The following is a 14,868-nucleotide window of genomic DNA, read 5'->3' on the forward strand; positions in this document are numbered from 1 at the left end:
CTATATATAAATAAAAACATTTGCGTATGAGCTTGGCTAAAGATAAAATTTATACATTATAGTCCTCAAGAATATCTACAACTTTATAATATATGACTTTTTCATTTAAATCATTTTGTTTGAATAAATTGACTCAAATTATCTACCGTTACACGGCACTTCTTCAAAAAAAAAAATTTATATAATCTCGGACGAAGATAAAAATTATAAAATAATCTTACTTCTCAATAATATATATAACCTTTTAATTCATTGCTCGTCTAAACAATCGTTTAGCCCATTTACACACCATGTAAACGCTACACAGTGGTACACCGTTTTAGTTTAATCAGCCGTTTAACCCATTTAAATGACCGCTTTGCCCATTTAATAGGCCATTTAGACCGAATAATGGCTAAATGTCAAGTGATCAACTGTTTATCGTTTAGGATAACACTGTGAAAAGTCAAATTCAAAATCCCTTGTACTCAAAATTATTTTTAAATTTTATTTCAAAAACTATAAATCATTTGAGCTCTATTTTAATCTCCTTTCAACTCATATCCACCAAATATATCCGTCCCAGACCCCTCACCCAGACATATATCTAGCACACTGTAGCGATAATATCCTACTACTTTGAAAAAGTGTACGCAGAGTGTATAGTCTATTTGGATAGCCGTGTCTGCGGTCTTAGATGAGTTACGGTTTGGTTTCAACTAGCGTTGGGTTGTAGATGTTGTGTGGGCATATAAATTTTTATCTTTATTTCGGTGCCAAGATAGATTCAAATAGAAACATTGTGAACTAAAAGGACGTATATATTATTGAGAAAAAGATTATTTTATAAATTTCATCTTCATACAAGATTATTTAAAAAGTTATAATTTTTTGAAGTGCCATGTAATGGTAGATAATTTGAGGCAAATTTCACACAAAAATGATTTGAAATGAAAAAGTCAGATACTATAGTTGTAGATATTTTTCAGGACTAGAATTTTTCAAATAAATTTTATATTTATCCAAGCTCATATGTAAAAGTTTTGAAAGATAAGCTGCACACAAGAAAGTAAATTATGCCAACTATCCCTGTTCCGTACGCATTTCCGTGAACCGGTCTCTGGATGGGCTGCTATTTGCATCCCGGCTAGCACTAATACAGTGAAAAGTTGTTTCTAAAAAAAAAGTGAAGAGCTTTCCAACCGTGGGATGAGAAATAGATGGCATCCAGCAGAATCCGCACCGCGAGGGGAGGTCTCCGTACGGGGAGCTCTCGCTCATCTCACTCATCTCATCTCATCTCCTTCCTCTACGACCGCTACCCAAGAGTCCCAGATCGTCTAACTTCACGTGAAGCAGAATCCACATCTCGTCGAGTCCCGGCCTTAGGTTCACTCGCCTGCTGCGCCGCCGGCGTCTAGCACTTCGCCACCGCCGCTAGCATCCGTAAGCCGCGGCACCACTTGTTGCTGAGTGCTCGCTTCCGTGGTCCGCGCCGTCTAGCGCCGTGCCTCCGCTCATGGCTAAGTGCTCTCCTCCGTGGTCCGCGCTGTTCTTCGCCTCCGACTGCTCCGCGTGGAGGTACACGGTGCAGCAGCAGTTCGCGTAGGTACAGATGCAGCACCACCAGCGCTACATCCTTCTCCACGTGCTTCTGGATTCTAAGGGAAGGGCAGCCGTGGTTTCGCAGTTTTGCTCGTCAGGCTGTTCAGATGTTCAGACACAACAATGTAACTAGCAGAGCTGAAACTTCAGAACAGAGTTGTTAGATGGGATTGTGAGACTGTAAAGTGATACTGTGACTAGAAATTTGAGAATGTGATCACTGAATTGCCCAAGTGAATGACTGGATGTACATATTGTTGGCATAATGATTATGTCTTGTTTGCAAAAGAGTTTCGATGTTGTCATTTCAGTTGGCCTCGCCGCCGACCATTCTCTGCACAGCCTGTTTGTAATCTCTAGAGCTATGCCAGTGAGGATGAGGACTGCACGGCAAGGTCATCAAGAGCGTCGAAAGGTGCTGCAGCTTCCCCCGGCGTCGTTGCTACATGTCAGGGGCATCAACCGTGGACTCGGCTGCAGCAGTTGCGACAGCGGCGAGCCAGACCAGCGTGCGGACGACGGGCAGCATCAGAGAACCTACACTGGAGGCGAACATGGCGGTCCTGAGGCTCCTGCCCTGCCCCTGCCCGCCGCCGCCCCATCCATCCTGCTGGACCTGTGGCCCTGTGTGAACTCGGGGAGGCAGTGGAAGAGCAGCAGCACGAGCGCGGCGTCCGCTCCGAACATGAAGGCGACGGAGCTCGCGTCGCTCGACGAGGAAGGCGGTAGCTCAGGGTCGCTCGACGAGGATGACGGCGGCGGGGGGAAAGCAACCTGACTGAGTTTAGTTGGGCTAGATATCGTGCGGCCTACTACCTGAGTTTAGAAGCTGCCGTTGGATGCGCTGACTGCCGACTGCAGTCGATGAGGCCGACTGCAGGGGATCTGAATCTGGCGCTGCTGGCCTCACGCCCTTCGATGCGCTCCTAGAGGAGGGAGGGGGAGCAGGGGGAGGGGTTGGGCTGCTACTGCGGTGAGCCGACCCCGCCGCCACCACAGATCCTGCAGGCATCGCCGGTGGATGCGGACGAGACTATGGAGGACAAGGATTGCTGCATCTTCAGCCAGTGTTTCTTCTGGTACGTTCCGGACCGACCTCTGTGTTTGTTTGCTGAGAGACACTGTCTGGTCTCAGATTAACCTCTGTTTTTAGCACCCCAGACTACATCACGCCGGAGATGCCGCAGGTGGCCAACGAGTTCGACGAGGATGAGGTGGGGAGGTTGAGATTTTTTTTCCCCTTTTTGAGTGTGGGTATTTGTCATTCCAGTGATAGTGTGATGAGTTGAGTTCAGCTCCATTTCACCTAAATGTTTGCCTGGTTTTGTTTTTGTGCAGGAGAACACCCCTTGCCCAAAATCTCCGGAGAAGTCAGCGAACCATCGAAGCAAGGTGTACAGAACGGTATGTGAGACTTCCACCCATCGAACTGATTACCAATTAATTGGAATGTTGAAACCGTTTCTGCCACAGTATCCAATGATCTAACTGTAATCAGTAACTATTTTAAACTCAATCAACTCATTGATCGACTGTTGCAGATTGTTGTCCCAAAGATCTGGATGGAATCCATGTTTGTTTCAACCATCAGATTATTCAGGTCCAGTTTGACAGTCTGACTCGAGATGATTTGGAAGAAGAGCAGCCAATGTAGCCCACGCTGCAAAAGAGGGGTGGTTATGTCTCCCAGTTAGCACTGGCTCTGTGCTGCTGGGTGATGCCTCCATGTCCACCAGGCGTCAAGAATCCGTACCTCAATACTGATCCATGCATAGATGATGCTGTTTACAGTGGGAGGCAATGCAACTCAGCAGATATCATTTTTGAATTTCGTGCTATCAGTAGTTGAAAAAGACAAAAAGTATGTACATTTCCCTGTCACACATGTGTGAGCCACTTGTACATCTAATATGTTACTATTAGTCTTTTCAGCCTTGGTATAATAAAATAAATATCGACACCGGTGTCTTTATTATGAATGCTCAAACATAGCTAATGAGTTTCTTGTGTTTAATGTATATAAAGGGTTGTCTTCTTCCATTGGTGGTAATGGTCTTGCACGCTACCAAACTGATTTCTGTGAAATAGAGGTATGCTCTGAATATATATTACTAATATGTTGCAGTAATCCAATTTGATTCATGATTTTATTCACTGATATAGTTGCATGCTTAATTCCCAGAAAATGGGTTCTGGCAACTCCAGTATTGTGTTCAAAGTTCTGAACAGGATAGAAGGGTGCTTGCATGCTGTTAAATGAAGTATCAAGCAATTTCATAATGATATGGAAAGGTAATTTCATAGAAGCTATGTGCTTCACCAGGAATATGATTGTCCATCAACTGATATTTCATGTTTTATCTTCCGTTGCAGGAGGCAAGCAGTGAAGGAAATCCAAGCTATGGAAGCCTAAGGTCACACACTAAACTTTTGTTTCTTCATTTTCAGCTGCATTTGCTATGAGGGTTATAACTTATAATGTCTGTACCATGTTTTTCCACGTTCTCATGAGAACATAGTTTGATATTTCACCTCTTGGTTTGAGAATGAACCACTTTATATTCAGATGGAACTCTGTGATCGCTGCCTATCTAATTATCTATGAATCGGAAACCAGCCACTGAAGCGTGGCTGGAACTGTTGTATCAGGTTTGGGATTTTGTTGTCTACCAATTTTGTTCCTTCATGGTCACTGAGCGTTGGCCAGAAGACTGTTGCAACAAAATTGCAACTGGAGAAAATCTCAATTCTATCCATATAAGATATTGGATTGATGGATTTGGTAGTTTGATATTATAGTTAGGTATACCATTCCAGCTTGTTGACCAAATACAAAGTCAAATCCTAAAATCCATATAGATGCCAAGAAATATAGGATAAATCCTACTTTCCTAGTTCTGTGGTGTATGATCTACAAATTCCAAATATGTTCTACTTGTGCAATCATTAGAATTGAAGAGATCCATTTCAAAGTTGTTAATATCAAGTGAGGAAATATATAAACCTATGTTCTGTTATACATGCATTAGTGATGTTTTTTGTCCCCTCTGAAGTTCATTCAGCATTGTTCCTTTTTAATTATATATGGTTCATTTCACCAGAAAGCATTTTCCTCTTGTTTTTCATCTATATCTCGGTTAAGATACTAACGGTAAACTTTGTGAATCTGAAGATCTACAAAGGCTTGGATTTCATGCATGAACGTGGCATAGCACATCTTGACGTGAAGCCTTATAACATATATGTCAGAAATGGTATTTATAAGCTTGGAAATTTTGGTTGTGCTATACAATTATTAACTGGAGTTTGGCAATTGAAGATGGAGATTCACGTTATGCCTCCAGAAATGCTGAATGATAAGTATGACCATCTTTGACAAGGTTGATATCTTTTCTCTTGGGGCAGCCGTCTATGAGCTAATAAGAGGTAACCCGCTTCCTGAGTCTGGGCCCACTTTACAAGCATTAGAGAGAGTAAGATCACATTACTTTCAGTGTGCCCAACTGTCAAGGGCGTTGGCACCTAGAGACGCCGGACCGCGACTACGTAACTCGTAGTCGCGCTCCAAGCTCACCGCGAGGTTTTCCCCTCCGCAGGTGGCTTGTTTAGGGAAGAAGAAGATAGATTAGATGGTTAATGTCTTCCTTGCTTTATTCCTTGCCCACGTACATGGCTAAATAGGCCTTGAGCCTAACAACTAGGAGGTAATTACTCCTCAATCTTAGGAACTAATTTGATCTCTCTTTCTATTCCTAGCCACTGATTGAAACAGCCTGCTCCGCATGGCCTGAGACCGGCGGCTGTGAGCCAGCCGCGCGTTCAGTAGCGCGACGGACGTCTCTGGCGCGCCGTTTCCTAGAATAGGGGCGGCCTCACATGACATCTCTCCCCCCCTCGACGAGCAGCTCGTCCTCGAGCTGGAACGCTGGATGCTTGTCGCGGAAGGAGTCCAAATCTTCCCATGTCGCCGAGGCAGCAGGTTCGCCCTTCCACTGGATGAGCACTTGACGCACTCCACGGGCCAGTCGAGCGCGCACAACGCGTTCCGGCTCTGGCTCCACTGCACCATTGTGAATGACCGGCAGAGGAGGTGGTGCAGCTGGCGGCTCGCCCACCCACTTCTTGAGGAGGCCGACGTGGAAGACATCATGAAGTTTGGCGCGTGGAGGAAGAGCGAGGCGGACGGCCACCTCGTTGATGAGCTCGGAGACGCGGTAGGGCCCAAAGAAGCGAGGCTGTAGCTTCCCTTTGGGCGCCTGGGACAGAGACGCGACTGAGCGATGGCGAAGGCGGAGCAGGGCCCAGTCGCCCACGGCGTAGGAGACGTGACGGTGCTGCTTGTCGTAGTGGAGCTTCTGCACAGCCTGGGCTTGCTCCAGCCGGTACCGGACATCCCCCTGGAACTCCTCGCGCTCGGCCATGGTCTTGGCCACAGCAGCCACCCGCGTGTCCCCCGGCTCATAAGACCGGATGGTAGGAGGGTCGCGGCCGTAGACCACCCGGAACGGCGTGTCGCGCAGTGACGTCTGGTACGCCGTGTTGTAGGTGTACTCGGCCCACGGTAGCCAGCGAAGCCACTGGCGAGGACGGTCGCCGGTGAAGCAGCGAAGGTACATGGCGATGACGTGGTTGGCCGTCTCTTTTTGGCCATCCGACTGTGGGTGGAACGCCGACGTCATGTGCAGCTTGGTACCCATGAGCCGCATCAGCTCCTTCCAGAACACCGAGGTGAACATCGGGTCGCGGTCGGACACTATGGACTGCGGCATCCCATGGAGGCGCACGATGTCGGTGAAGAACGCCTGAGCCATAGCCTCCGCCGAGTACGGGTGGGCGAGGGGGGTGAAATGGCAATACTTGCTGAAGCGATCCACCACCGTTAAGATGACGGACTTCCCTCGTACACGCGGTAGCACCTCCACGAAGTCCAGGCCGATGTCCGCCCAGATCGCCGTCGGAACCGGCAGTGGAAGCAGCAGGCCTGCGAGGTGAAGATGTTTCGACTTGTGGAACCGGCAGTGGAACCGGCAGTGGAAGCAGCAGGACTGCGGGGCCGGGGCTTTTATAGCCGAGCTCCATGGCACCCATGGCGGACGGCGATCGGGCGGTGGAGGCGCGTGCATTGCATCCAACGGCCCGCGCGTGGTTGTGTAGGCGCGGCGCAAGGGGGATAGGGCCATGCCCCGGGCGTGACCCCCTGGCCCGCTCCTGCCAGCGCTGTCGGCCTCCGGTCGCGCGGGCAGTTGAGGCGTGGGCGGAGAAGATGAACAGGAAGGCTGACGGGTGGGGTCCAGTGGCAGCGGCAGCAAGAGGAGCGGGGAGGCGCGCGGGCGTGGGCGACGCGCTGGGCCGCAAGCTGGGCTGGCCGCGCGAGTTGGGCTGGCCTGCTGCTGTGCACGCTAGCTGGGCTGGCCGGCTGCTGTGCGCTGGCGGGCCGAGTAGGCCGAGCCTGCTATGGGCCTTCTTTTCTTCTTTACCTTTTTCTGTTTTATTTTTCTTCTCCTTTGTTTGAATTCAAATTTGGTTTGAAATTTGAATTCCAAATTGGTGCACCATATTCCTTGGAGTTTTAGATATGAGGCCCACAACATTCTTATATAAATATTAGGAATTTATTTAGCTATTTTGTATAATAAAAATATGTGTAGTTTTGTTATACAAAAATAGAATTAGTTTTCTCTTTAAACCTTTATTCTTTGGTTTGAGTAATAATTACTTTATGGTTTATGTCTTCAAAGGAGTTGTTAAGCATTACATAAAGCAAATGAAAATCCAAATCACCAGTGGTATTAAGGTGCATGCAAGGTTCATTTAGCTAGAGAACTTAAATCACATGTTTATGCCAAGAGTTATGCCATGCTTATGTGTTGACTTAGGTTGGGGTTATACCTAATGCATCTCTTAGGTTGTGTTTCTATACATGACACACAACAACACATGGGAGTTTTTGAGAAAAATTTTGTAGTTAGTATTTTTGGTGTAAGGATTTTTGGGTTGTTACAGTGTCTTTCTTTATTTCTGCATATTTTACTTCTTTTCAGCACTATCTGTTTTATTATTCTGCCTTTCTACTTTCCTACAGCAGTAGCCTGATTTGATAATTACCTGTTGATTGTAGAGCAAAATGTTATATAGTGCCCGGTAGCCACTACATACTCCCTTATTCCAATAATATTTTTAGGTGATCATGCGGTTGCCACTATCTCATCTTTGGTTCACAAATTCAAGGTTTGAAAGCAACAGATCATTAACAAGAACGGCATTATTATTTGTAATCCATCATTATGCAAAGTTTGCAACTTTTGCGGTGTGCTTTGTCATAATCCCGTTGCCTTATGCTCTTACTGAATACTCATCTCTGCAGTCTTGCTGTAGTTTTTTTTCCACACCTGTCAATTCATAGTTTGATCTTTCTTATGACCACAGTGCGTCAGACTCGATCAGTCAACTCATCAAAGGCTTATAGTGCTCATAGCTCCAACCTCTTGGCATCATCGTCAGGACATCCTTCCACCATGTGTGCTTCACGCTTCTCCAATTTGACAAGGGTAGCGAATTTTTAGCAGCTTAGCGAGTTTACCTATTTTGGTTATGCTATTCATATGTAACAGCAGTATGTTTGCTCAAGTACCTTTGTACGCAGACTTTATTTGCGGCTTGGTATGCAAGAGGAAATACACACATTTGTACGTGCTTATATGCTATTAGGCAATAAAAGGACGACTTATTGCTTCTGCATTTCTAGCCCGTGCAACGTGTTAAAATGGAGTGTTTAAATCATAATTGACTGATATATACCACCTTTGCCACTGCATCTAAAACTGTTATACATTGTCTACATCGTTAGTCTCCTGCCCGCGCGAAGCGCGGGGTTACCCGCTAGTTTCTATATAATTGGTGGCAAATGACATGGCCATTGGTTGCAAGCCGCATGCTACCTAGCTCGCATCCTCCAGAGTCCAGGAGGAAGGTTTAATTAATGATCATAAATATCCCTTGGTGATTTGTTGCTCAAGCTCATTGAAGTTCCAAGCATCATTGACCGAGTATTCACCTGCAAAATAAGCCTTAGAAACCTTCACAAGCAACAAATCTTCACTGGACTAGAACTACAGCTGAACCATGTAGACAGTAGCCAAGAGGCACAGAACAGAAAATTACCTATTGAGTCTCTCCGCAAGGCAGTTAAATGAGCACAGCTGCAGGAAAATGTATAGACTGAATTTGGTCACCGAAATATATTAGCATAAAAGAGATGTCGATGGATAAGAACAGTTACTAAAATGAAAATGAGGGAAAAAGGAGCATGGGGTTATTCTACAATTAAACGACAAGAGTAATATCTTAAACTACATCAAGAAAAAAGAGGAGGAACAAGTATTTGGGTTCAGTGCAACAAATACATGAAACTAGCCAACTTCAGTAAAATAGCTAGGTTATTTTTTTTTTTTTAAAAAACTTCCAGCCCAAAGACATGAAAACAATACTTGTGAAATATGAATATCAAACTTGGGCCTGTTAGTAAGGGTAAGTTCCAAGTGAGTACTATTAGTATGTATGCCAATTGGCCAAGATGGTACACTCGGTTAAAACTTTGGCAGAGCAAGTATAAGCAGGGTGCATAAGCATAGGCCCAAAACACATAGGGGCTAGGCTCTACGCAGACTTTTAGGCTTATGGTGTTCAATGAAATTTAGAACTCCGTTGGACACATAAAGTAACTTGCTACCACAAAAGGATGACAATAAGTGAAAGGATATTGCACAATCCTAACAACTGAAACATTTATAGAAACCTGAAAAGGAAATCTAAATGTAATCCTGACACTGTATCACTTAGAGCACATTATACATGGTGATGTTCATTTATGCAGACTGCACACACAAAAAGAAAATAGAAAATAAGGCTAACACAGGAATAATTGTGCAAACCTTCCAAGTGCTTTACCCAAGTCCGCACATAGGGACCGAATGTATGTTCCTTTTGAGCAAGTAACACGAAATATCAAATTCTGTCTGTAGAATGCAACCCAAAAAAACATCATCAAGAGGAGTACAGGTAATTATATGAACACTGACCAGATATTTATTATCTGCTATGAATTCAAAAGTAGGAAAAGAGGAATGTAAGAATACCTATCTTCCAAACTGCGCTCAATATCAAATTGGTATATTGATATACGTCTTGGTGAAAGCTCTACTGTTTCACCCCTCCGTGCTTTGTCATACATCTTTTCACCACCAACCTGATTTCATGGTTGATTAACATTGTGAGCTTGTAAAATTTGTCATATATCTTTTGGAAATAACGCAACTTGTGAACTTGTGATTTCATGGTTGATTAATTGAGTAATAGGCAGTGTGATGGCAGATGAAAGATCTAACAGTAATATCAAACTGTATTAGGTATTATGACCAAATCCAACTATATCCTTATGTCATTATTTACAGAAAGCGCAGTAAACAAACAAGTCCTGAGATAGTGTAATAACAGTAACCTATATGCACCTTATCTTTCTGTTTCCCTTTTTTATCTTCATAGAATTAACAATATACTTCAAGTGGTTTCTAGCTTATATTATCCAAAAGTGTAAAATTGCTGAGCAGATTATCATACATGCATAACAAATAGTCAGCAAATCCCATGAACAACTCTAGCAGCATTCTTTTAAATAAATTATGTGGAAAAATAGCTTTGGGTACAAGAATAGTGTACCTTAATGGCAGAAAACATTGGAGGAACTTGCCATATCTCACCCTTGAATGATGCTGCTGCCTTTCTAATATCTTCATCTTTGATGTGTTCCCATGGTTCCCTCTGGATAATCTGATCATAGAAGTATGGTAGGCATTACTGTCATCTAAGCAGAATTGTAGAGATACAGATAATTTAAATGAAAGTTAATATTCAAAATAACTACACAGGAGCAGATTTGAGTAAGCACAAGTGGTTTAATTAATTATTTCAAGAAAAAGGTAAAGATTGACACAATCAACTATTGAGATCTGAAAATAGAGTATGTAATTTCTGACACTTGTAAAGATAGGATCAACAAATTCTTGCATAATTACCTACTAAACTATATGTAGACTATATATGCTAATAAGGTGATGAACCTCTTTTTACATTTTAGGATAGAATCTTTCAATATGATTTCTCAGCAGCATTGACCAGAAGCATAATTAACTGTGAAAATAGAGTTAACAGCCACCAACTAAATGATATGTAGACCATATATGCTCATAAGGTGATGAACCTCTTTTCAGGATAGAATCTTTCAATACGATTTCTCAGCATCATTGAACAGAAGCATAACTAACTGTGAGCCTAATAGGTTGTTATCTGGTGATGCTTCCCCAAATGCCTTCAATAATGTAGACTCATTTGCAACCCCTGAATATAAGAATGTTCAGCAGACCATTGTACAGGTGATAGGATACATACTGGTGAATCTGCATCCCAGGTTGATGTGGCTTCTCCAAGTCGGAAAACACCGCTATAGCCTTTAACCATTCCTTGGTAGCTTCAGAATCACGAGATCATTCAGAAAAAGAATGTACAGCAAGTGCTAGAGATGGAGGGATTATAGCAATAGTACACAAAACAATTCTTTCAGAGTCCATATTTTATTTTATTTCTCCAAAGCCTACTACACAGTCTATACTAGAGCAAATTTGAAGATAAGCGTAAGCCAGAGGACCATTGTCAAAGCATCCACAAGAATACGCTTTCCCCGAAAGATTAGACGATGTTACCTATCAACAATTTTGGTTGCTTTTCCTACACAAACAATCAACAATCCAGTTGCCATGGGGTCCAGAGTTCCAGCATGTCCAACCTGCGACCACACAAATATTGCAAAACATATACTTAATGTTAAGTGCTAATACTACATTCAGATACAGTGAAAAAACCCTGATATCACCTTTTGTACTTTCACCAAGCGCCTCAACTTTCCACAAACAGTAAACGAAGTCCATCCTGAGATTAGAAGAAAGACAAGTTCAGATGAATAGTTCAGGATGGAAGCAACAGAGCAAATTAATAAAACACCGCTCAAACCTAATCCTGTCCGCACATTAACTAATTATTATCTGCCCTGTCTTGAGGCAAAGCTGCAGTAGTGCCACACTGACTGATTGCCATGTAATTGTTGCGGCTCACATTTCACAAAAGGAACTTTCCAGTGATGCATCAGATAAAAGTAGCTAAAATACTACTGCTGTCTTAATCTCACACAGACGGCAACCTAGTACTGCCGATGATACATTTTGGTGAGAATCCCAGAACCTGCAATGCACCAAAGGAGAGGGGAAAGGCATCACCTTTGGGCTTGTCGATGAGCACGACGGTCCCGGCCGGGCCGTCCCACCTCGGCGGCAGCTCCGTGGTCCTGGTGACGAGGTACGGCTGCGGACGCTCCTCCTCCCTGGGCACCTCGCGCTTCACCTGCTGCGGCTCCGCTCCCGGTCTCTTGGCCTTGTTGCCGGCTTGGCCGGGGCCCTTCTTCAGAGACCTGAAGAAGTCTTCCACCTTCCTCTCCAGCACCTCCCCTTTGTCGTTGCTGTCGCCGCCCTTCTTACTGACCACCCGCTCCTCTCCCTCATCTTCCTTCTTCTCGTCGTCGAAGAAGACGAGGCACCTATCGGCGTCGGAGGCCGGGGCAGCGTCAGCAGAGACGAATGCATTGTCGAGCGACTGGTGGGGGAAGTACTTCTTCTCCAGGCGGTAGAGCATACGGTAGTGCTTGTCCTTCTCCCACGGCATAGCGAAGGTGTCGTGGAAGTAGAGCGCCTCCTCGCGCGCGTGCAGGCGCGGGAAGTCCACCACCTCCGGCCGGAGCTCGACGAATTCCGACGACGAGGAGGAGGGCTTGGTGGTGGTGGTGGCGTCAGGGTCGGGGAGGAGGCGGCTGCGGCGCTTGCGGAGGTACCGGCGCTTGGCGCGGTCCAGCGGCTGCTCGTCGGATGCTGGCTGCGGCTGGCGGTCGGCCCCGGCGGCGTCGGAGGCGGAGGATTTGGGGGGATTGGGTTCCGCGGGGCGGTGCACGATGAGGTCGTAGTAGAGAGGGTAGGGAGTCGCGGTGAGCGAGAGGAAGCGGTGCGGGAGGCGGAGCAGCGGCGACGGGGAGGAGGAGGAGGGGGGCAGCAGCGCCGCCCTCGCCGCCGCCGCCATGGCTCCTGCTCGAGGAGGCATTCGTGTCCCCGCGGTGCGCGGGCCGCTTGCTATCGGTAGGGAGAAAATAGGAATTTTGCCCATGTAGCAAGCGGGTTTCATTCAAATGCCATCATAGTTGTGGGCTTCGCCAGAATACTCTTATGAAATAGACGCTTCACGCTATTTTGTTATTTCCTGATTTTAGACCACCTTGAAAAAAATTCATCCCAATTTTTCACATGCTCTGACCATTTTACCCCTGCCTCTGTTTCTCGTTCTCTCCTCTCCTCACGGACGGTAAGCCGTCTCTCTCTCCCGGGCGAGAGCAGGACGTCGGCGGCCGCCGTCCTAGGCCGCTCCTCCCCAGGTGCGCCGCTCCATCGTGAGTCGTGACTGAACCACATCGTCCCCCGTGCTGACTGCTCCGGCAAGTTAAGCATGGCCATCCTCCTCCGCGGGCGCCATGACTGCTGGCCCCTCCTCGGCACTGCTAGCCATCACCTTCCGCAGCTCCCACGGTCGCCTTCTGCCCCATGTCGTGCCGCAGCGCCGCTTTTATGTCGCCTGCGCCTCAGCCCAGACGCTCGAGGGATGCGGCCGCGCGCGGCCTGCTCGCCGGCGGCTCGAGCAGGGGCGTTGCGCAGGGTTCGGCAACGCGCCTTGGGAGGAGTGGCCCGTGGTCGTGCTCCCGCCCGGGAGATCGCCCCGTCGGGAGAGACATAGAGACTAGACGAGAAGAGACCCTGCGATCTAGCCCGGGAAGCGGACGCTGCCGTCGAACTGCAACGACCAGATGGCCTCGGTGGGCGGGAAGGACTAGAGCGACGGCGACAGCACCACCATCACCATGCGGCGGATAAGAAGCCGGACAGGCGCGCCACCCACAGCATCACGTTGCTCCCCGCGGCTTGGCTGGGGCCGCCTTCGCCTGGGGCAGGGAGCCGTCTTGGGGGCGGATGACGGCGGTAAGGCTCGGCCCGGGGGCGCGGCGCGAGGGGGGGGTGTCCTGGGGCGGCGGTGCTCTGCCTTTCCTGCGAGCAAGAGAACGAGAGGGGGAGAGATGAGAGGGCAGGGGTCAATGAGCTCAAGGGCAAAATGGTCAGTTCAGGCTAAAATTTTGGGTGAAAAATATTAAAAGTGGACTTAAATCTCAAAATGACATTATAACGTGTTGGACTTGTTTCATGAGGGCATTTCAGTGAAGCCCACAAACTTGATAGCATTTGGGCGAAGCCCACCTGCCATGAGGGCAAATTTCCAATTTTCTCATCGGTAGGGGAAGCGAGAGCCGAGTCATGCGGAAGCCTAGCCGTTGGATCTGCAGCAGATGGTGCAGATGGAGAGCATAGCATCATCGATGTCCATGAGGACTTGCAGGTAAGAAAATGGAGGATGACAATTAAAAATGCAACGAACTATCATGTTTTATAACATAATATAATAAAAATAAAGTTGATTTTTAAGAGCAATGTTTAAATCAGAAATTAGAGAATAAATAAAATTACGGTAATGCTCCTATTAAGACATCCGAAAGGCCGGACGCCACTCCACTCACTGACACATGCGCCTTCTTGCCTAAAAAAGCAAAATCAACTCCCGCACATCTCGCTCCGCTCCCGTCCTTACCCCTTCCATGCTCGTCATCTCCTGCCGCAGCGCACCAATGCCCAATGTCCTCCCCCCCGGGAGCCTCCAACGATTGTAGATCCGGCGGCCCTGTCTCCCACCTCGGCGAGATCTATAGAGCAGGAGTGAGATCCACTCGCCTCTAGCGAGATCCATAGAGGTGAGGTGACGATGTTGCATGAAAGTGGGCGCCCTCTCATCCACCTGGCGTGGTGGCCTCTCCACCCCCGGCGGTGCCCTCTCTCACCCCGGCGACCGCTCCCCCGACCTCGGCGGCCATGGTGATCCTCGCCCCCCATCCCCCATCGTCTCCGCCGAGCTAAACCCGATACTGGTGGTGCTGGTGGCGGTGGTGCTCATGCACCGCCACTCATCGCCAGCTATGACCCCAACTGCTAGAATCGACCGGCCCAGGCTCCCCTTCCCTATGTTGCAAATGTATGTTTCTGGTGTTTCAGCCATTTCAAAGGTACGTTGCAGTTGTTTTTTATGGATGTTGGA

At 47.1% G+C, this 14,868-nt stretch overlaps 1 protein-coding gene and 1 pseudogene across 1 annotated transcript; one reads left to right on the forward strand and one right to left on the reverse strand.

Moving 5' to 3' along the window:
• The first annotated feature begins 1,498 nt into the window (after positions 1–1,498).
• Positions 1,499–5,110, forward strand: LOC136510221 (wee1-like protein kinase; annotated as a pseudogene).
• A 3,222-nt stretch (positions 5,111–8,332) lies between these two features.
• On the reverse strand, positions 8,333–12,832 carry LOC136512339 (uncharacterized). Its single transcript, XM_066506304.1, has 9 exons — positions 11,910–12,832; positions 11,510–11,565; positions 11,340–11,422; positions 11,029–11,107; positions 10,300–10,410; positions 9,720–9,829; positions 9,516–9,599; positions 8,746–8,783; positions 8,333–8,638 (listed from the first exon to the last, which is right to left on the reverse strand). Exons 1-9 carry the CDS (start codon positions 12,778–12,780, stop codon positions 8,568–8,570), a joined length of 1,503 nt encoding a protein of 500 aa, XP_066362401.1. The 5' UTR covers positions 12,781–12,832; the 3' UTR covers positions 8,333–8,567.
• Between the last annotated feature and the right edge of the window lie 2,036 nt (positions 12,833–14,868).

Source organism: Miscanthus floridulus, chromosome 16, assembly GCF_019320115.1.
Source record: "Miscanthus floridulus cultivar M001 chromosome 16, ASM1932011v1, whole genome shotgun sequence".
Lineage (NCBI taxonomy): Eukaryota > Viridiplantae > Streptophyta > Magnoliopsida > Poales > Poaceae > Miscanthus > Miscanthus floridulus.